Source organism: Coregonus lavaretus, assembly GCF_964263955.1.
Source record: "Coregonus lavaretus genome assembly, contig: HAP1_SCAFFOLD_509, whole genome shotgun sequence".
In the NCBI taxonomy this organism is placed as follows: Eukaryota; Metazoa; Chordata; class Actinopteri; order Salmoniformes; family Salmonidae; genus Coregonus; species Coregonus lavaretus.
This window is the reverse complement of record NW_028158503.1, coordinates 264,603-285,660: the sequence shown is the minus strand read 5'-3', so window position 1 is coordinate 285,660 and position 21,058 is coordinate 264,603. Positions and strand designations below refer to the sequence as shown.

The following is a 21,058-nucleotide window of genomic DNA, read 5'->3' as shown; positions in this document are numbered from 1 at the left end:
TCTAATCTAGTTGTATGGCCTGTTGTCTAATCTAGTTGTATGGCCTGTTGTCTAATCTAGTTGTATGGCCTGTTGTCTAATCTAGTTGTATGGCCTGTTGTATAATCTAGTTGTATGGCCTGTTGTCTAATCTAGTTGTATGGCCTGTTGTCTAATCTAGTTGTATGGCCTGTTGTATAATCTAGTTGTATGGCCTGTTGTCTAATCTAGTTGTATGGCCTGTTGTCTAATCTAGTGGTGTTGTCTAATCTAGTTGTATGGCCTGTTGTCTAATCTAGTTGTATGGCCTGTTGTCTAATCTAGTTGTATGGCCTGTTGTCTAATCTAGTTGTATGGCCTGTTGTCTAATCTAGCTGTATGGCCTGTTGTCTAATCTAGTTGTATGGCCTGTTGTCTAATCTAGTTGTATGGCCTGTTGTCTAATCTAGCTGTATGGCCTGTTGTCTAATCTAGTTGTATGGCCTGTTGTCTAATCTAGCTGTATGGCCTGTTGTCTAATCTAGTTGTATGGCCTGTTGTCTAATCTAGTTGTATGGCCTGTTGTCTAATCTAGTTGTATGGCCTGTTGTCTAATCTAGCTGTATGGCCTGTTGTCTAATCTAGCTGTATTGCCTGTTGTCTAATCTAGTTGTATGGCCTGTTGTCTAATCTAGTTGTATGGCCTGTTGTCTAATCTAGTTGTATGGCCTGTTGTCTAATCTAGTTGTATGGCCTGTTGTCTAATCTAGCTGTATGGCCTGTTATCTAATCTAGTTGTATGGCCTGTTGTCTAATCTAGTGGTGTTGTCTAATCTAGTTGTATGGCCTGTTGTCTAATCTAGTTGTATGGCCTGTTGTCTAATCTAGTTGTATGGCCTGTTGTCTAATCTAGTTGTATGGCCTGTTGTCTAATCTAGTTGTATGGCCTGTTGTCTAATCTAGTTGTATGGCCTGTTGTATAATCTAGTTGTATGGCCTGTTGTCTAATCTAGTTGTATGGCCTGTTGTCTAATCTAGTTGTATGGCCTGTTGTATAATCTAGTTGTATGGCCTGTTGTCTAATCTAGTGGTGTTGTCTAATCTAGTTGTATGGCCTGTTGTCTAATCTAGTTGTATGGCCTGTTGTCTAATCTAGTGGTGTTGTCTAATCTAGTTGTATGGCCTGTTGTCTAATCTAGTTGTATGGCCTGTTGTCTAATCTAGTTGTATGGCCTGTTGTCTAATCTAGTTGTATGGCCTGTTGTCTAATCTAGCTGTATGGCCTGTTGTCTAATCTAGTTGTATGGCCTGTTGTCTAATCTAGTTGTATGGCCTGTTGTCTAATCTAGCTGTATGGCCTGTTGTCTAATCTAGTTGTATGGCCTGTTGTCTAATCTAGCTGTATGGCCTGTTGTCTAATCTAGTTGTATGGCCTGTTGTCTAATCTAGTTGTATGGACTGTTGTCTAATCTAGTTGTATGGCCTGTTGTCTAATCTAGCTGTATGGCCTGTTGTCTAATCTAGTTGTATGGCCTGTTGTCTAATCTAGTTGTATTGCCTGTTGTCTAATCTAGCTGTATGGCCTGTTGTATAATCTAGCTGTATGGCCTGTTGTATAATCTAGTTGTATGGCCTGTTGTCTAATCTAGTTGTATTGCCTGTTGTCTAATCTAGCTGTATGGCCTGTTGTATAATCTAGCTGTATGGCCTGTTGTATAATCTAGTTGTATGGCCTGTTGTCTAATCTAGTTGTATTGCCTGTTGTCTAATCTAGCTGTATGGCCTGTTGTATAATCTAGTTGTATGGCCTGTTGTCTAATCTAGTTGTATTGCCTGTTGTCTAATCTAGTTGTATGGCCTGTTGTCTAATCTAGCTGTATGGCCTGTTGTCTAATCTAGCTGTATGGCCTGTTGTCTAATCTAGTTGTATGGCCTGTTGTCTAATCTAGTTGTATGGCCTGTTGTCTAATCTAGCTGTATGGCCTGTTGTCTAATCTAGCTGTATGGCCTGTTGTCTAATCTAGTTGTATGGCCTGTTGTCTAATCTAGCGGTGTCGTCCAATTTAGCTCTATTATCTGTTGTTTAATCTAGTTGTAATGTCTGTTGTCTAATCTAGCGCTGTTGTTTAATCTAGCGCTGTCGTCTGTCTAATCTAGCGGTGTCGTCTGTCTAATCTAGCGGTGTCGTCTGTCTAATCTAATCTAGCGGTGTCGTCTGTCTAATCTAATCTAGCGGTGTCGTCTGTCTAATCTAATCTAGCGCTGTCGTCTGTCTAATCTAGCGGTGTCGTCTGTCTAATCTAATCTAGCGCTGTCGTCTGTCTAATCTAGCCGTGTCGTCTGTCTAATCTAATCTAGCGCTGTCGTCTGTCTAATCTAGCGGTGTCGTCTGTCTAATCTAATCTAGCGGTGTCGTCTGTCTAATCTAATCTAGCGCTGTCGTCTGTCTAATCTAGCGGTGTCGTCTGTCTAATCTAATCTAGCGGTGTCGTCTGTCTAATCTAATCTAGCGGTGTCGTCTGTCTAATCTAGCGGTGTCGTCTGTCTAATCTAGCGGTGTCGTCTGTCTAGTCTAGCGGTGTCGTCTGTCTAGTCTAGCGGTGTCGTCTGTCTAATCTAGTGGTGTCGTCTGTCTAATCTAGCGGTGTCGTCTGTCTAATCTAGCGGTGTCGTCTGTCTAATCTAGCGGTGTCGTCTGTCTAATCTAGCGGTGTCGTCTGTCTAATCTAGCGGTGTCGTCTGTCTAATCTAGCGGTGTCGTCTGTTGTGTTTCAGGACTACTGGAAGTGCTCGAAGTGTGAGGAGTTGAACCCTCCCCTGCCCCGTAACTGCAACCGCTGCTGGAAGCTAAGAAAGGACTGGTTTCCCCAGTCTGACAGCAACTCTGCTATCACCACCACCACCACCACCACCAACCTCAAACCTTCGTCCCCCAAGCTTTCCCCAGCCCCGACAGAGACAGACGAGACCGAGGCTGAAGGACTGGATGTCCCAGACGGGAAGAGAGCCCAGTCGCCCCTTCCCCTCCTCAAAGACTCCCAGGAATTGGTGTCCGTCTCTGGCCCCGATTCCAAAGAGTCAGCCTGCTCCTCCCAGCCCTCCACCTCTTCTTCTTCTTCCAGTGGTGTAGGCTCAGGCTCGTCCTCTAGCGCCCCCTTCAGCCAGGAAGTGATGGCACCAGACCTGGAGCGCTTCAACAGCCAGGAGGCTCACCTCCCCGCCAGCTGCCTGGAGCCCTGCGTCATCTGTCAGACCAGGCCCAAGAACGGCTGCATTGTACACGGACGCACCGGACACCTCATGGCCTGTTACACCTGCGCCAAGAAACTGAAGAAGAGGAACAAGCTGTGTCCAGTCTGCAGGGAGCACATCCAGTCCGTCGTCTTCATTTATCTCAGCTGAGGACGGCTATCGGCTAGACTGGCTGGCATCCCAAATAGAAGTCTATTCCCTATGTAGTGCACTACTTTCAACCATGGCCCATAGGGCTCCGGTCAAAAGTAGTGCACTATATAGGGAATAGGGTGCCATTCTCTGGTCTAAAGTAGTGCACTACATAGGGAATAGGGTGCCGTTTAGGATGTAACCTATAGCTACACCCACTCCCTGATCCAAAACACCATACCTCAGAATTAATAAATGTGTATATATGTTTCATTGTTTATTTGGAAGTGGTTTTATTTCTGAACGGTCTAAGTGTCTTGACTCTACCAAGCAAGGTGCCAGTTGTTGATTTGTGATGGATTTATAGTGATAATAATCTCCTGATGTGTTCTATCTAGGGTTTCAAATGGATAAAATTCTGTTAGCAGTGATATATTCACTTTATTTTATTAGTTTGATTTGAATAAAGTATGTCTATCAAAATAACACTTATATATTGGGAACTATGGTCGTTTTTGTTGTTTTATTTTTCACCTAGTCTTCCCTCTATCCTGCACAGATGATTTTGATAATGATAGTCTTATAATTGGATCTATAATGATATGGGGTAAATCTATGTGAAAGTCAACGTTCACCGGCAGAAAGAGACATTTGTTGTTTGTTGTTGCCGAGGGGACTACTTTTCATTAAATCTCAGCAAACATGCCCTATTCCCTTTATAGTGCACTTCTATTGACCAGGGCCCATGGGGTGCCATTTGGGCTGCACGCTTAACACTGAAGCGCTGCTACTTTCTCAAGTCTCAACCCGGGCAAGCCAACTGACTGAAGTTAAACATTTAAGGCTGTCGTTATGCCGTTGGAGCGCTGAAGAGACCTTTGAATGATATTAAAATCAGGTTTTGATTTGTGTGGGCTGACGTGTTTTTGGTTTGACGTGTTTCGGCGCACAATTGGCCCAGCGTCGTCCGGGTTTGGCCAGGGGTAGGCCGTCATTGTAAATAAGAATTTGTTCTTGTTAAATAAAGGTTAAATAACGAATGTGGTAATTTGCTCTTATGCTAATGATCTAACTTTTTACCTTTGTGTAAAGCGTTATTCCATTAACAATGTGTGATCTACATTACATATACACAAAAGTATGTGGACACTTTCACATTTGTGGATTCGGCCATTTCAGCCACACCCGTTGCTGACAGGTGTATACAAATCGAGCACACCGCCATGCAATCTCCATAAAAACAAACGTTGGCAGTAGAATGGCCTTACTGAAGAGCTCCGCGACTTTCAACGTGGCACCGTCACAGGATGCCACCTTTCCAACAAGTCAGTTCGCCATGCTAGAGCTGGCCTTGTCAACTGTAAGTGCTGTTATTGTGGAGTGGAAATGTCTAGGAGCAACAACGGCTCAGCCGCGAAGTGGTAGGCCACACAAGCTCACAGAACGGGACCGCCGAGTGCTGAAGCGCGTAGCGAGTAAAAATCGTCTGTCCTCGGTTGCATCACTCACTACCGAGTTCCAAACTGCCTCTGGAAGCAGCGTCAGAACAAGAACTGTTCGTCGGGAGTCTTCATGAAATGGGTTTCCATGGCCGAGCAGCCGCACACAAGCCTAAGATCACCAATGCCAAGCATCGCCTGGAGTGGTGTAAAGCTCGCCGCCATTGGACTCTGGAGCAGTGGAAACGCGTTCTCTGGAGTGATGAATCACGCTTCACCATCTGGCAGTCCGACGGACGAATCTGGGTTTGGCGGATGCCAGGAAAACGCTACCTGCCCACCTTGCAGAGTGCCTACTGTAAAGTTTGGTGGAGGAGGAATAATGGTCGGGGGCTGTTTTTCATGGTTCGGGCTAGGCCCCTTAGTTCCAGTGAAGGGAAATTGTAACGCTACGGCATACAATTACATTCTAGACGATTCTGTGCTTCTAACTTTGTGGCAACAGTTTGGGGAAGGCCCTTTCCTGTTTCAGCATGACAATGCCCCCGTGCACAAAGCGAGGTCCATACAGAAATGGTTTGTCGAGGTCGGTGTGGAAGAACTTGACTGGCCTGCACAGAGCCCTGACCTCAACCCCATCTAACACCTTTGGGATGATTTGGAACGCCGACTGTGAGCCAGGCCTAATCGCCCAACATCAGTGCCCGACCTCACTAATGCTTGTGGCTGAATGAAAACAAGTCCCCACAGCAATGTTCCAACATCTAGTGGAAAGTCTTCCCAGAAGAGTGGAGGCTGTTATAGCAGCAAAGGGGGGACCAACTCCATATTAATGCCATGATTATAGAATGAGATGTTCGACAAGCAGGTATCAACATACTTTTCATCGTTGTGCCAAAATGTCAATGTGTGACATTAGGTCTAAATTATTTCCATGTGTATTTCCAGAAATAGAGGTGAATAAACTTAGGCCAAACTTTGTTTATTGTATTTATTCAAATACCATTTAAACATTTAAAACTCTTATTCCATTTTCTTCATTTCACATAGGTCAAATCTGTGACATCAATTTCCCATTCAGTGTAATGGAGTTCAGTGTAATGGAGTTCAGTGTCATGGAGTTCAGCGTCATGGAGTTCAGCGTCATGGAGTTCAGCGTAATGGAGTTCAGCGTCATGGAGTTCAGCGTCATGGAGTTCAGCGTCATGGAGTTCAGCGTCATGGAGTTCAGCGTCATGGAGTTCAGCGTAATGGAGTTCAGCCTCATGGAGTTCAGCGTCATGGAGTTCAGCGTAATGGAGTTCAGCCTCATGGAGTTCAGCGTCATGGAGTTCAGCGTCATGGAGTTCAGCCTCATGGAGTTCAGCATCATGGAGTTCAGCGTCATGGAGTTCAGCCTCATGGAGTTCAGCGTCATGGAGTTCAGCGTCATGGAGTTCAGCGTCATGGAGTTCAGCCTCATGGAGTTCAGCGTCATGGAGTTCAGCGTAATGGAGTTCAGCCTCATGGAGTTCAGCGTCATGGAGTTCAGCGTAATGGAGTTCAGCCTCATGGAGTTCAGCGTCATGGAGTTCAGCGTCATGGAGTTCAGCCTCATGGAGTTCAGCGTAATGGAGTTCAGCCTCATGGAGTTCAGCGTAATGGAGTTCAGCCTCATGGAGTTCAGCGTCATGGAGTTCAGCGTCATGGAGTTCAGCCTCATGGAGTTCAGCGTCATGGAGTTCAGCGTCATGGAGTTCAGCGTCATGGAGTTCAAATTAACACTTACAGTGGGGAGAACAAGTATTTGATACACTGCCGATTTTGCAGGTTTTCCTACTTACAAAGCATGTAGAGGTCTGTAATTTTTATCATCGGTACACTTCAACTGTGAGAGACGGAATCTAAAACAAAAATCCAGAAAATCACATTGTATGATTTTTAAGTAATTAATTTGCATTTTATTGCATGACATAAGTATTTGATACATCAGAAAAGCAGAACTTAATATTTGGTACAGAAACCTTTGTTTGCAATTACAGAGATCATACGTTTCCTGTAGGTCTTGACCAGGTTTGCACACACTGCAGCAGGGATTTTGGCCCACTCCTCATTTTTACATTTACATTTTTAGTCATTTAGCAGACGCTCTTATCCAGAGCGACTTACAGGAGCAATTAGGGTTAAGTGCCTTGCTCAAGGGCACATCGACAGATTTTTCACCTAGTCGGCTCTGGGATTAGAACCAGCGACCTTTCGGTTACTGGCACAACGCTCTTACCCACTAAGCTACCTGCCGCCCCATACAGACCTTCTCCAGATCCTTCAGGTTTCGGGGCTGTCACTGGGCAATACAGACTTTCAGCTCCCTCCTAAGATTTTCTATTGTGTTCAGGTCTGGAGACTGGCTAGGCCACTCCAGGACCTTGAGATGCTTCTTACGGAGCCACTCCTTAGTTGCCCTGGCTGTGTGTTTCGGGTCGTTGTCATGCTGGAAGACCCAGCCACGACCCATCTTCAATGCTCTTACTGAGGGAAGGAGGTTGTTGGCCAAGATCTCGCGATACATGGCCCCATCCATCCTCCCCTCAATACGATGCAGTCGTCCTGTCCCCTTTGCAGAAAAGCATCCCCAAAGAATGATGTTTCATTTACATTTACATTTTAGTCATTTAGCAGACGCTCTTATCCAGAGCGAGTTTCCACCTCCATGCTTCACGGTTGGGATGGTGTTCTTGGGGTTGTACTCATCCTTCTTCTTCCTCCAAACACGGCGAGTGGAGTTTAGACCAAAAAGCTATATTTTTGTCTCATCAGACCACATGACCTTCTCCCATTCCTCCTCTGGATCATCCAGATGGTCATTGGCAAACTTCAGACGGGCCTGGACATGCGCTGGCTTGAGCAGGGGGACCTTGCGTGCGCTGCAGGATTTTAATCCATGACGGCGTAGTGTGTTACTAATGGTTTTCTTTGAGACTGTGGTCCCAGCTCTCTTCAGGTCATTGACCAGGTCCTGCCGTGTAGTTCTGGGCTGATCCCTCACCTTCCTCATGATCATTGATGCCCCACGAGGTGAGATCTTGCATGGAGCCCCAGACCGAGGGTGATTGACCGTCATCTTGAACTTCTTCCATTTTCTAATAATTGCGCCAACAGTTGTTGCCTTCTCACCAAGCTGCTTGCCTATTGTCCTGTAGCCCATCCCAGCCTTGTGCAGGTCTACAATTTTATCCCTGATGTCCTTACACAGCTCTCTGGTCTTGGCCATTGTGGAGAGGTTGGAGTCTGTTTGATTGAGTGTGTGGACAGGTGTCTTTTATACAGGTAACGAGTTCAAACAGGTGCAGTTAATACAGGTAATGAGTGGAGAACAGGAGGGCTTCTTAAAGAAAAATTAACAGGTCTGTGAGAGCCGGAATTCTTACTGGTTGGTAGGTGATCAAATACTTATGTCATGCAATAAAATGCAAATGAATTACTTAAAAATCATACAATGTGATTATCTGGATTTTTGTTTTAGATTCTGTCTCTCACAGTTGAAGTGTCCCTATGATAAAAATGACAGACCTCTACATGCTTTGTAAGTAGGAAAACCTGCAAAATCGGCAGTGTATCAAATACTTGTTCTCCCCACTGTATATATTGGTAACGATGGTAGTTTTTGTTGTTTTATTTTCACCTAGTCTTCCCTCTATCCTGCACAGATGATTTTGATAATGATAGTCTTATAATTGGATCTATAATGATATGGGGTAAATCTATGTGAAAGTCAACGTTCACCGGCAGAAAGAGACGTTTGTTGTTCGTTGTTGCCGAGTGGGTAGTAGTTGCTAGGGGACTACTTTTCATTAAATCTCAGCAAACATGCCTCAACCTGTTCTCTTGTCTGTCCCCATCCATATCCATTGCCCCCTGATGACAACTTGCCTCGCCCTATTCCCTTTATAGTGCACTACTATTGACCAGGGCCCATGGGGCTGCCATGAATAGGGTGCCATTTGGGCTGAAGCGCTGTTACTTTCTCAAGTCTCAACCCAGGCAAGCCAACTGACTGAAGTTAAACATTTAAGGCTGTCGTTATGCCATTGGAGCGCTGAAGAGACCTTTGAATGAGATTAAAATCAGGTTTTGATTTGTGTGGGCTGACGTGTTTTTGGTTTGCTGTGATTGTAGTTATTTCAACCCTGTTTTGTTTTTAAACCTTACGCCACCTGACAAGCCTCCCATCTAGTACTTACCCCACCTGACAAGCCTCCCATCTAGTACTTACCCCACCTGACAAGCCTCCCATCTAGGGGTGTAACGATCCATCTACTACATCGATGTATCGATTTATATTCTTATGATCCAACCAGTGGCGGCTCCTGAAAAAATTCTCAGGGGGGGCAATTTTTCTGATGATTTAGGTGACCTACACACATTTTAAAAAAGATATGTCCAGCAACAACATGAAGACAGGGGCAGCATATAAGTCAATACCAGAAGCATTTATTGACTGATCTCAAAAGTGTTGGCTTACCAGGGTTGGTGGAGCCCTCAGTTTCATCTTTGCCTCGCAAAGCTAACTCAAACACTCCGCAAAACTTCACACACTGGATTAGCCGGCTGAGGATGTGGCGGTTCTTGCTAATGTCGTAGTAAATATATTTGTTATAGTGAATATGGAATATGATATGTTGAGTAAAATGTTGTGCTAAGATCTATTTAGGTCAGGAGCTGGTTATAAGTTCTGTTCCTATCCAATAACAATGGACAAAAGGGTTTTTCGTTCGTACCAATTTTTGGAAAATCCTCGGGTGTAGGACTTCCCCCCTTTAGTAGAAACCTGTTGAATTATTAAATTTGGTCTGGGAGGTCCTAATTGTTTCGTTGCCAATTTATCTTCATTTGTTCGCCGACAAAAAGGAACTTCTTTCAAAGACACAATCGAGTTGCACTGAAGCCTAGCCATTTTGATAGTAGTAGTGAATTGATTGACGAGGCTACCCGCTCTTTTCTTAGTTACGTTCATGGTTATGTTACGTATGACGAAAGCGCGTAAGTGCAAGCCCTCAGAAACCCATTGAGATTGTATTGAAAGCTCTGATATTTGAAAAAAATAGATTTTACATGGGAGTCTATGACAGACTTCTGGGCGATTTTCAACCTGACTGAAATCGCCCCAAAAGGGGGGGGGGGCCATTTGAAGCACGACTTTAGCCTGATTGGACATTTAGTGGCACTGTGGCAGATCAGACGTCTAGATTACAACACTGATAACTACTGTTGCCGTGATATAATTGATTAGAAAAAAAATCCCTTCCTTTTCCCGTTTGGCAGTGCGTCGCCCATATCGCCCTATTGAACACACCGCCCCTGGATCCAACTACATCGATCTGTGCTCGGCGAGTTGGCCTTTTGGACAACATATATCAATCTAACATCGTTTTAAAATGTAATAAATCGATTGTATCGATACTAGGAAATAACCCATTGGATTTAAGCACGTCAGACTTTATATGGATGTTTTTTCTTAGCACTTTTAATGATAAAGGCTTTAAACATTACTCGATTCAGTCTGCCTACGAGCCAGAAGCCGACGAGCGAGAAATTATCAAGCCACCATTGCGGTCCAGTGTTTGGAAACACTTTGGCTTTTGCAAAGACAGAGATGTTCTAAATAAGTCGCTCGCTGTTTGTAGGATATGTAAAGGTCAAGTAAAGTACAACGGCAACACGACAAATCTCTCCAACCACCTACTAAGGCGCCATGGGATTTCACACAACACCGACCGTCCAGGCACCTCTTGCAGCGTTCCCGCTGCTACAGCAGCGAAAGGTAAAGTAAACTCTGGAGAAGCCTCAGGTCTCGCCTGCATGTTTAGTCAGAGACTAGGCCAAAACTCAGCTCGGGCGAAAAACATCACGGCAACAATTGCCAAGTTTATCTGCAAAGACATGCGACCCTACAGTGTGGTTGAAAATCCGGGATTCCGTGAAATGATTCAAACATTGGAGCCAAGGTACACAATACCAAGCCGACCACACATCTCAGAAAAGGTTATTCCTGCATTGTACGAAAGTACTAAGAATGATGTGAAGCTGTCGCTTTCTCAAGCTGAATGAGTAGCGATAACGACAGATGGCTGGACGTCATGCTCAAATCAAGGGTATGTGACAATTACCTCTCATCACATTGATCCGGAGTGGAAAATGAAGACCTTTGTTCTGCTAACCAGAGTTTTAAATGAAGCCCATACTGGTAAAAATATTGGCGCGTTACTGCGTGAAGCCTGCATGGAGTGGAAAATCTACGACAAGAATCCTGCCATCGTCACAGATAACGCCAGGAATATGATTGTGGCCGGTGCAGAAGCCCAGTTCAGTCCACACATTACCTGCTTCGCACATACACTCAACCTTGCCTCGCAGAAGGGTTTGGGGGTGGACCGTGCTTCCAGGTTGTTGGGGAAAGTGCGAAAAATTGTTGGATATTTTCACCGCAGCCCGATTGCATGTCACACCCTACAGGAAAAACAAACTGATGGATTCACCAAAACATAAACTGATCCAAGACATAATCACCAGATGGAACAGTTCATTCGAAATGCTTGAAAGTTTTTTGGAACAACAGCCAGCTATAATGGCAACTCTGATGTCCAAAGATCTACGAAAGGGGGTCACAGATGTAGGCACGCTGAGTGAGAGTGATATTGCCAACATGGATGACATTGTTCAGTTGATGGGTCCTGTCAAAATGGCAACCACTGTGATGTGTGAAGAAGACCAGCCAACTCTCTCTGTAATTGCTCCTCTTCAAGCAAAACTGCTGAAACACCTACAGCCATGCGAAGACGACTCAACCCTGGTTGCAGAGATTAAGAGGGTGATGGCCAGTGACCTCTCCACACGCTACAGATGCACCCAAGATGCTCTCAACATAGGTAATTAATTTGGAGTCTTAATTAAAATCAACTTGGTTAATATTTTAGGTTATTAGACTGTATTAATTTGTAAAATGCCACACCTTTGCGTTTTCAAGTTTGAATTTGAGTAGTTTTTTCATATGGAAAAGTAAACAAGAAATTCTTAGTTCATGGTGGCTTTACATCATCACTGTGCCACATTTCTTTTAAACATACTAAAGTTTAATCTTCTGATTATTTTGTGTATGTCATGAGCCCTCTCACTCCACCGGGTTACCACCTTAATTTGTTTCCACTATCTTCCACTCTGCTCACCACTCTCTCTCTACTCAGCCTAACTAGCTCCACCTGTCCCTGCTCTGCTCGGCTCTAATTACTCTGCCAGCTGCGCTGCATTACCCACTAACCTCTCCCAGTATTTAAGGCCCTGTCTTTCAGCTCTCCGGTGTCAGATCGTCTGCAAAGCTCACACCCGGAACCTGTTTGCTCGCGCTTCTGGCTCACCCTGGTTTTGTGACCCCGGACCTGCCTGTTTTTTGGATACTCTTCTGCCTCAGGAGATCCAGACCTGCTTCTGCCATTACGACTCCTGACTACTCTTCAATCCCGGTAACTCTGACCAGCCTTCTGCCTTGCTACTACGTATTTTGGATTTCCCTTGAACTGTACTGCTGCCTTGTTTCATTCCGCCCTGTTGTGTCTGTGTCTCCCCCCCCCCAGGACTTCTGGACCACCCACCACCGGCTTCATAGGACGCATCGCTGCCACTGGGGGGGGCACAGACCCAGCACATTGGACGGGATCCCTGTTACCCCTGGAGCCTTCATTCACTCCCTACTTCCCTTTTCCCTTAAGTTTAATAAACTTTCTGGTGTGACGCAATTGTGGTCCTCTGGTCGTCTGTCTGAACCGTGACAGTACGATCTGACCATTATGGACTCAGCGCACACTTTCCCCGACATGGAAACCGATGAGCATGAGCAGCAGTTCCAGCAGCAGCAACAACAGCTCGCCATGATCTTTCAACTCCTCACCAACCTTACCCCAGCCAGTCTGCCCACCAGCCCTGCCCCCGAGTTACCTGCCCCGGTCATTGCAGCCGCTGCTCCGGAACCCAAGATTGGAAACCCCGAGCGGTTCAACGGCGATTCAACCCAGGTCCGGCCATTCCTGACTAGCTGCCGACTTCAGTTCTCCTTGCAGCCAAGGACCTTCGCCACGGAGGGGGCTAAAGTGGGGTATGCCATCACTCACCTGACGGGCCGAGCTCGACTCTGGGGAACAGCAGAGTTTGAACGTCAAACCCCCGCATGTGCAACCTTCGACCTGTTTGCTGAGGAGATGCTGAAGGTGTTTGACCTGGATTCACCCACCGCAGAGGCGTCTCGTGAACTGTTCAGTATTCGACAAGGCAGACGTACAGTCGCAGACCATTCCATCGACTTCCGAACCCTGGCTAGACGAAGTTCTTGGAACACACCATCGTTGGTGGACGCGTTCTTCCATAGTTTGGCTGACTATATCAAGGACGAGTTGGTCTCCCATGAACTGCCTTCCACTCTTGATGAAGCCATCGCACTGACTGTCAGGATCGACAGAAGGATACAGACCCGTCGTCGTGAGAGGGGGCGCCAAGGTCCACCTACTACCGGCATTCGGAGAGATCCGACTGGGCTCCTGTCATCTACTGCCACTCACCCAGGTCAGCTTGATCAGTCTGAGCCTATGGAGATTGGGCGAGCCTCTCTCACTCCTGCAGAGCGCCAGCGCCGCTTCACCTCAAACCTCTGCCTCTATTGTGGAGGTGATGGACATCGTGTGGTAACCTGCCCTTTAAAGGGCCGAAGCTCACCGGGCATAGGGGGAGTCCGGTTGAGTTCAATGACCGTCCAGTCCTCCGACAGCAAACCCCTGCTGCAAGTTCACCTCCGCCTCTCTGACTCTACTCACACCCTGGCTGCTCTGGTGGATTCTGGCGCCGAAGCCAACATAATGGACATCAAGCTGGCACGCCAACTGGGACTGGAGAACCTCCGTTTGACACCTCCTATTCCTGCCCGGGCACTGGACGGACACTTACTCGGATCGGTCACTCATGTCACGGCCCCGGTCTCGATGGGTCTGTCCGGTAACCATCAAGAAACTATCCAGTTTCACCTGCTCCCCTCTCCAGGCCAACCCCTCATCCTGGGTTACCCATGGCTCCGCCGGCACAACCCTCAGCTCGACTGGGTGACCGGGGTGATCAGGGAGTGGGGAGAGGACTGCCACCGAACCTGCCTGCTTGCTGCCGCACTACCCCCTCGGCCAGTACCTACTAACTCCGCTCCTGACCTCTCCAATGTCCCAGAATGCTACCATGGTCTCAGAGAGGTGTTTAACAAAGCAAGAGCCACATCTCTGCCCCCTCACCGACCGTACGACTGTGCCATCGACCTCCTCCCTGGAACAGCTCCTCCAAGGGGTCGTCTTTATTCGTTGTCTGCTCCTGAAAGAAAGTCCATGGAGGACTACATCAATGGCTCTCTGTCCGCAGGATTAATCCGTTCATCTTCATCTCCTGCTGGTGCTGGCTTCTTCTTTGTGGGGAAGAAGGACGGATCTCTTCGCCCCTGCATCGACTACAGGGGACTCAACGACATCACAGTGAAAAACCGTTACCCTCTGCCTCTGCTCACCTCTGCTTTTGAGTTGCTCCAGGGAGCCACTGTTTTTACCAAGTTGGATCTCAGAAACGCTTACCACCTAGTGCGGATCCGGGAGGGAGATGAATGGAAAACCGCATTCAATACACCAACAGGCCACTACGAGTATCTGGTTATGCCTTTTGGCCTCACCAATGCTCCTGCTGTGTTCCAGGCTCTAGTGAATGATGTACTGCGGGACATGTTAAACAAGTTTGTCTTCGTTTACCTGGATGACATCTTAATCTACTCCAGAGACCTGTCTGAACACACCCGCCATGTCCAGCAAGTCCTTCATCGTCTTCTGGAGAATTCCCTCTACGCCAAGGCAGAGAAATGTGAGTTTCACGTCAAGACAGTGGCCTTCCTGGGGTACATAGTGGCAGAGGGAAGTATCCAAATGGATCCTGCCAAAGTATCAGCAGTCACTTCATGGCCAGTTCCGGAGAACAGAAAGAAGCTGCAACAGTTTCTGGGGTTTGCTAACTTCTATAGGAAGTTTATCCGGAACTACAGTACCGTTGCTGCCCCTCTCACTGCTCTAACCAGCACCAAGCAACCCTTCACCTGGACCCCAGCAGCCGACAAAGCCTTCAGTACCCTCAAGGTGAGGTTCACCTCCGCTCCCATCCTCCAGATGCCTGATGTGGACCGGCAATTCATTGTGGAGGTGGACGCCTCGGATGTGGGAGTTGGTGCTGTGATTTCTCAGTGGGCTGCGGAGGATAGGAAGCTCCATCCCTGTGCCTTTTTCTCACGTCGGTTGTCCCCCTCTGAGTGCAATTACGACATAGGGAACCGTGAACTGCTGGCTGTGAAGCTTGCCTTGGAGGAGTGGCGTCACTGGCTGGAGGGGTCCACCATTCCATTTCTCGTTTGGACCGATCATAAGAACTTGGAGTACATCCGCACGGCCAAACGGTTGAACTCCAGGCAGTCCCGCTGGGCCCTGTTCTTCACCAGGTTTAATTTCACTCTGTCATACCGGCCTGGATCACGCAACACCAAGCCAGACGCCCTCTCCCGTCAATTCCAGAAGGATGACACCCCCTCCAAGGACCCTGTGTCGATTCTGCCAAGTCCCTGCATCGTTGCAGCTCTGACCTGGGCTGTTGAGGAACAGGTGCTGGAGGCTCTCCGTAACCAGCCAGGTCCCAGCACCTGCCCAGCTGACCGCCTTTTTGTCCCCGAAGACCTGAGGTCCCAGGTCGTTCAGTGGGGACATGACTCCCGCCTAGCTTGTCACCCTGGCTCCACCCGCACTTACAACCTGCTCGCCCAGAGGTTCTGGTGGCCCTCTCTGAGGAAGGATGTACGGGAATTCGTCCAAGCCTGCCCCATCTGCAACCAACACAAGTCGTCCTGCCAGCCCCCAGCCGGATTGCTGCAGCCCCTGCCTGTGCCCAGACGTCCCTGGTCTCACATCGCCCTTGACTTTGTCACGGGGCTGCCCCCTTCAAGGGGCATGACCGTCATTCTCACCATCGTTGACCGTTTCAGCAAGATGGCACACTTCATTCCCCTCCCCAAGCTCCCAACCGCCAAGGAGACCGCCCAGGTGGTCCTGGAACACGTCTTCCGGATCCACGGACTGCCAAGGGATGTAGTTTCTGACCGTGGTCCACAATTCTCCTCCGCTTTTTGGAAGGAGTTCTGTCACCTGCTGGGAGCCACAGTCAGTCTGACTTCCGGATTCCATCCCCAATCCAATGGGCAGTCAGAGCGGGCTAATCAGGAGCTCGAGAAGGCACTGCGATGCATGACTTCACGCAACCCCCACTCCTGGTCGCAGCAATTGACATGGGTGGAGTACGCACACAATTCTCTGACCTGCTCTGCCATCGGTATGTCCCCTTTCCAATGTGTTTATGGATACCAGCCTCCTCTATTTGCCAGCCAGGAAGAGGAGGTTACTTGCCCATCTGCACTTGCTTTTGCCCGTCGATGTCGCCGCACCTGGTCACAAGCCCGAGCCACACTCCTCAGATCCGTTGCCAGCTACACTACCGGGGCCAACCGTCGGAGAATTCCTGCTCCCACCTACCATGTTGGTCAAAGGGTGTGGTTGTCATCGAAGAACCTGCCACTCAGGGTGGAGTCGCAGAAGCTGGCACCTCGGTTCATTGGCCCATTCCCTATCATAAGAGTGATTAGCCCAACTGCTGTCCGGCTCCAACTGCCTAATTCCCTGAGGGTGCACCCCACTTTCCATGTGTCTAAGATTAAGCCCATCCATGAGAGTCCGCTGGTCCCTGCGGCGCCTGGTCCTCCTCCTCCACGGCTCGTCGATGGTGGTCTGGTTTACACCGTCCGCCGCCTGCTTCGGTCCAGACGGAGGGGTAGGGGTCTCCAGTACCTCATTGACTGGGAGGGCTATGGACCTGAGGAAAGGACCTGGGTGCCAGCTAGTCGGATTGTGGATAGGACTCTCATCACCGCTTTCCACCAACGGCATCCTGATCAACCTGCAATCCGTAGGGGCCGCCCCAGAGGGGTCCCTAACCGTCCTGCCCGCTCGGCTTCCTGTCCTGTGCCTGATCCTGTCTCGGGACCTGTCCCATCTCCCGACCACGGCCCTCCGGCTTCCTCCGAGGATGAGGACGTTCACTCGGACCGTTCGGAGGAGTTCTAGCCCTCCTCCGGCTCCCCTCCTCCCGCCCGGCGTGGTGTTGCTCTTGGGACTTCTGGGGCCGTCCCTTGGGGGGGGGGTTCTGTCATGAGCCCTCTCACTCCACCGGGTTACCACCTTAATTTGTTTCCACTATCTTCCACTCTGCTCACCACTCTCTCTCTACTCAGCCTAACTAGCTCCACCTGTCCCTGCTCTGCTCGGCTCTAATTACTCTGCCAGCTGCGCTGCATTACCCACTAACCTCTCCCAGTATTTAAGGCCCTGTCTTTCAGCTCTCCGGTGTCAGATCGTCTGCAAAGCTCACACCCGGAACCTGTTTGCTCGCGCTTCTGGCTCACCCTGGTTTTGTGACCCCGGACCTGCCTGTTTTTTGGATACTCTTCTGCCTCAGGAGATCCAGACCTGCTTCTGCCATTACGACTCCTGACTACTCTTCAATCCCGGTAACTCTGACCAGCCTTCTGCCTTGCTACTACGTATTTTGGATTTCCCTTGAACTGTACTGCTGCCTTGTTTCATTCCGCCCTGTTGTGTCTGTGTCTCCCCCCCCCCAGGACTTCTGGACCACCCACCACCGGCTTCATAGGACGCATCGCTGCCACTGGGGGGGGCACAGACCCAGCACATTGGACGGGATCCCTGTTACCCCTGGAGCCTTCATTCACTCCCTACTTCCCTTTTCCCTTAAGTTTAATAAACTTTCTGGTGTGACGCAATTGTGGTCCTCTGGTCGTCTGTCTGAACCGTGACAGTGTATGAGGAGGTGGTCATCACTTGCAATTTCAGGTCAACTTAATTTAATTATGCAATGAATGCAATATTCTTGTTCTTTAATCAGCATCAGCGTTGGACCCGCGATTTAAAGAACTGCCCTACCTGGAAAAAGAGGACAGAGAACAGGTCTACACAAAACTGGTTTTTGAGGCAGAAGTGTCCCACCAGGTAACTCTTCTCTCCTCTTTCCTCTGCTCTTTTCTCTTCTCCCCTTTCATCTGTCCTCTCTCAAATCTCATCTGTTCTTTATCTTCCTCTAAATTTATGTGTGCATTATTACAGAGCAGAAATTTGAACAGTTCACACATTCTTACATCAATAGATGCAAGCAATGGGAAATCAGGAGGAAGACGAGGGAAGCTCAAGCACAAAGCTGTCAGGATTCAATGAAGAGACCACAGGTGTGTTTCATGTGATACCAATAAAAGATTGTTGTTGTGTTGTATTAATGAGAAACATGACTATATTTTGAAATATATTTCTTATATTGTAGCTCCAAATGAGTCACCTCCTTGTAAGAAGAAAGCCTTAGATGCGCTGTTTGGCGATTCCTTCACCCAAAGAGAAAGAAAATCCACAAGCGAGACAGCCAGAGCAGAGGTGTTAAGGTACCGAGCAAAAGATGCGTTGCCTTTGACTGAAAATGCCATGAAGTGGTGGAGATCTCAGGAGAAAGAGCTACCTGTACTTTCCACCCTTGCTAAACGGTACCTGTGCATTCCAGGCACCAGTGTGCCAGCATAACGAGTTTTTAGTACTGCTGGCGACATAGTGAACGCACAGAGAAGTGTTCTGCGGCCAGATCATGTTGATCAGTTGATATTTTTGAAAAAAAATCTGTAGTCATTGAAGAGTAGCCTAGTAGGTTACACTTGATCTTTTGTTGAATATTGTTTGTTTATTAAAATGAGAGTAGTAGCAGGTTCATCCACTGCTCATTCAACCTGAAGAAATGTTGGTTGCACTTTATTTTTGATATTAATACTGTATTTGTATTGTAATGTTGAAAAACAAAAGCAGAAGTAGCAGGTAAACCTACTGTTAATTCAACCTGAAGAGATGTTGGTTGCACTTTATTTTTGATATTAATATTGAATATTTTCATGTTGAAAAACAAAAGCAGAAGTAGCAGGTAAACCTACTGTTGAACTGTACTTTTATTGAAAATGTATTGAATATTGAAAATGAGATCAGACAATTTTAACTTCCTGTTAATTCAACCTAAAGTGTTGTTTGCACTTTATTCAAATAAAATGTGAATGCATTTGCCATTCATTGTTGTTTACTTGTTTATTTATATTCATAATTAATTGATACCTGATTCCATTACAAGAAACAGGAATCTAGGAAACTTCACCTGCACTGTCCAGTATCCAGGTATTTATTTCAGTCACACTGGTTGAATTTTTGGCTAAAAGGTTACTGAATCGATTTCAAGTCACTGAATCGTTTCGGATCGTATCATTCTAAATGAACCAATATCGTCCTTGAATCGTATCGACAACCACGAATCGTGATACAAATCGAATCGTTGTTAAAACGAATCGTTACACCCCTACTCCCATCTAATACTTACCCCACCTGACAAGCATCCCATCTAGTACTTCTAGCCTTCTTTGCTTTTCCCCTCCACTGTGATCTTAGTCTTGGCTGTCATGGCTTTCCCCTCCACAGTGATCTTAGTCATGGCTTTCCCCTCCACAGTGATCTTAGTCATGGCTTTCCCCTCCACAGTGATCTTAGTCTTGGCTGTCATGGCTTTCCCCTCCACAGTGATCTTCGTCTTGGCTGTCATGGCTTTCCCCTCCACAGTGATCTTAGTCTTGGCTGTCATGGCTTTCCCCTCCACAGTGATCTTAGTCTTGGCTGTCATGGCTTTCCCCTCCACAGTGATCTTAGTCATGGCTTTCCCCTCCACTGTGATCTTAGTCTTGGCTGTCATGGCTTTCCCCTCCACAGTGATCTTAGTCTTGGCTTTCCCCTCCACAGTGATCTTAGTCATGGCTTTCCCCTCCACTGTGATCTTAGTCTTGGCTGTCATGGCTTTCCCCTCCACAGTGATCTTAGTCATGGCTTTCCCCTCCACAGTGATCTTAGTCTTGGCTTTCCCCTCCACTGTGATCTTAGTCATGGCTTTCCCCTCCACAGTGATCTTAGTCTTGGCTTTCCCCTCCACAGTGATCTTAGTCATGGCTTTCCCCTCCACTGTGATCTTAGTCTTGGCTTTCCCCTCCACTGTGATCTTAGTCATGGCTTTCCCCTCCACTGTGATCTTAGTCTTGGCTGTGAGAGGAGCATTAATGTGTCATGTTCTACTAGTGCTGAGGAATACCAGGATTTGTTTTCCCTCTAAGATAAATATTTGATACCTCATATTAAAGATATGTATTTATGGCAACGTCATCAATACACTTGATGTCCGACAAACAACAGTTTTACAACAGAGAGCTCAAACAGACCGGTCCTTCAGTAAAACAAATCGATATTCCTTTGTCCAAGAGGACATCTGCCTTATTTTTCTTTGCTGATGACATTTCGCGCCCTGAACTTATAACAAAAGGCTTGCTAGCTGATGTTCAGTGCTGCCTTGGTTTTGAATTTGGTGGGAGAGCCGAGGCTGGTCGTCTTGCGCTGAACAAATATTATGAAACTCCTGTAAAATCATGAAAGCCCATTGGCTAATCAGGATTGACATACTTTGGGAACAACAACATTGCAATATTCTAATGAGGCAACCACTAACATTACAGTATGATTTTCTAATATTCTAATGAGGCAACCACTAACATTACATTATGATATTCTAATGCGGCAACCACTAACATTACAGTATGATTTTCTAATATTCTAACGAGGCAACCACTAACATTACATTATGATATTCTATTGAGGCAACCACTAGCATTACAGTATGATTTTCTAATATTCTAATGAGGCAACCACTAACATTACAGTATGATATTCTAATGAGGCAACCACTAACATTACATTATGATATTCTATTGAGGCAACCACTAGCATTACAGTATGATTTTCTAATATTCTAACGAGGCAACCACTAACATTACATTATGATATTCTAATGAGGCAACCAATAACATTACAGTATGATATTCTAATATTCTAATGCGGCAACCACTAACATTACAGTTTGATATTCTAATGAGGCAACCACTAACATTACAATATGATATTCTAATGAGGCAACCACTAACATTACATTATGATATTCTAATGAGGAAACCACTAGCATTACAGTATGATTTTCTAATATTTTAACGAGGCAACCACTAACATTAC

The 21,058-nt window shown here is 46.9% G+C and overlaps 2 protein-coding genes and 1 long non-coding RNA gene across 3 annotated transcripts; all 3 read left to right on the top strand.

The window, feature by feature from the left end:
- Positions 1-2,055: 2,055 nt before the first annotated feature.
- Positions 2,056-3,748, top strand: LOC311123892 (E3 ubiquitin-protein ligase Mdm2-like; the record flags this gene model as incomplete). The annotated part of the gene is made up of 2 exons (XM_084198108.1): positions 2,056-2,064; positions 2,689-3,748. The coding sequence occupies 2 exons, from the start codon at positions 2,056-2,058 to the stop codon at positions 3,358-3,360; spliced, it is 681 nt and encodes a 226-aa protein (XP_084054234.1). The 3' UTR covers positions 3,361-3,748.
- A 16-nt stretch (positions 3,749-3,764) lies between these two features.
- Positions 3,765-11,694, top strand: LOC311123891 (uncharacterized protein; the record flags this gene model as incomplete). The annotated part of the gene is made up of 3 exons (XM_084198107.1): positions 3,765-5,649; positions 5,832-6,193; positions 11,587-11,694. The coding sequence occupies exons 2-3, from the start codon at positions 5,867-5,869 to the stop codon at positions 11,692-11,694; spliced, it is 435 nt and encodes a 144-aa protein (XP_084054233.1). The 5' UTR covers positions 3,765-5,649; positions 5,832-5,866.
- A 6,128-nt stretch (positions 11,695-17,822) lies between these two features.
- LOC311123898 lies at positions 17,823-19,028 on the top strand. Its single transcript, XR_014612661.1, has 3 exons — positions 17,823-17,926; positions 18,081-18,159; positions 18,252-19,028. It is a non-coding gene; the product is annotated as an uncharacterized lncRNA (long non-coding RNA).
- Positions 19,029-21,058: the final 2,030 nt, after the last annotated feature.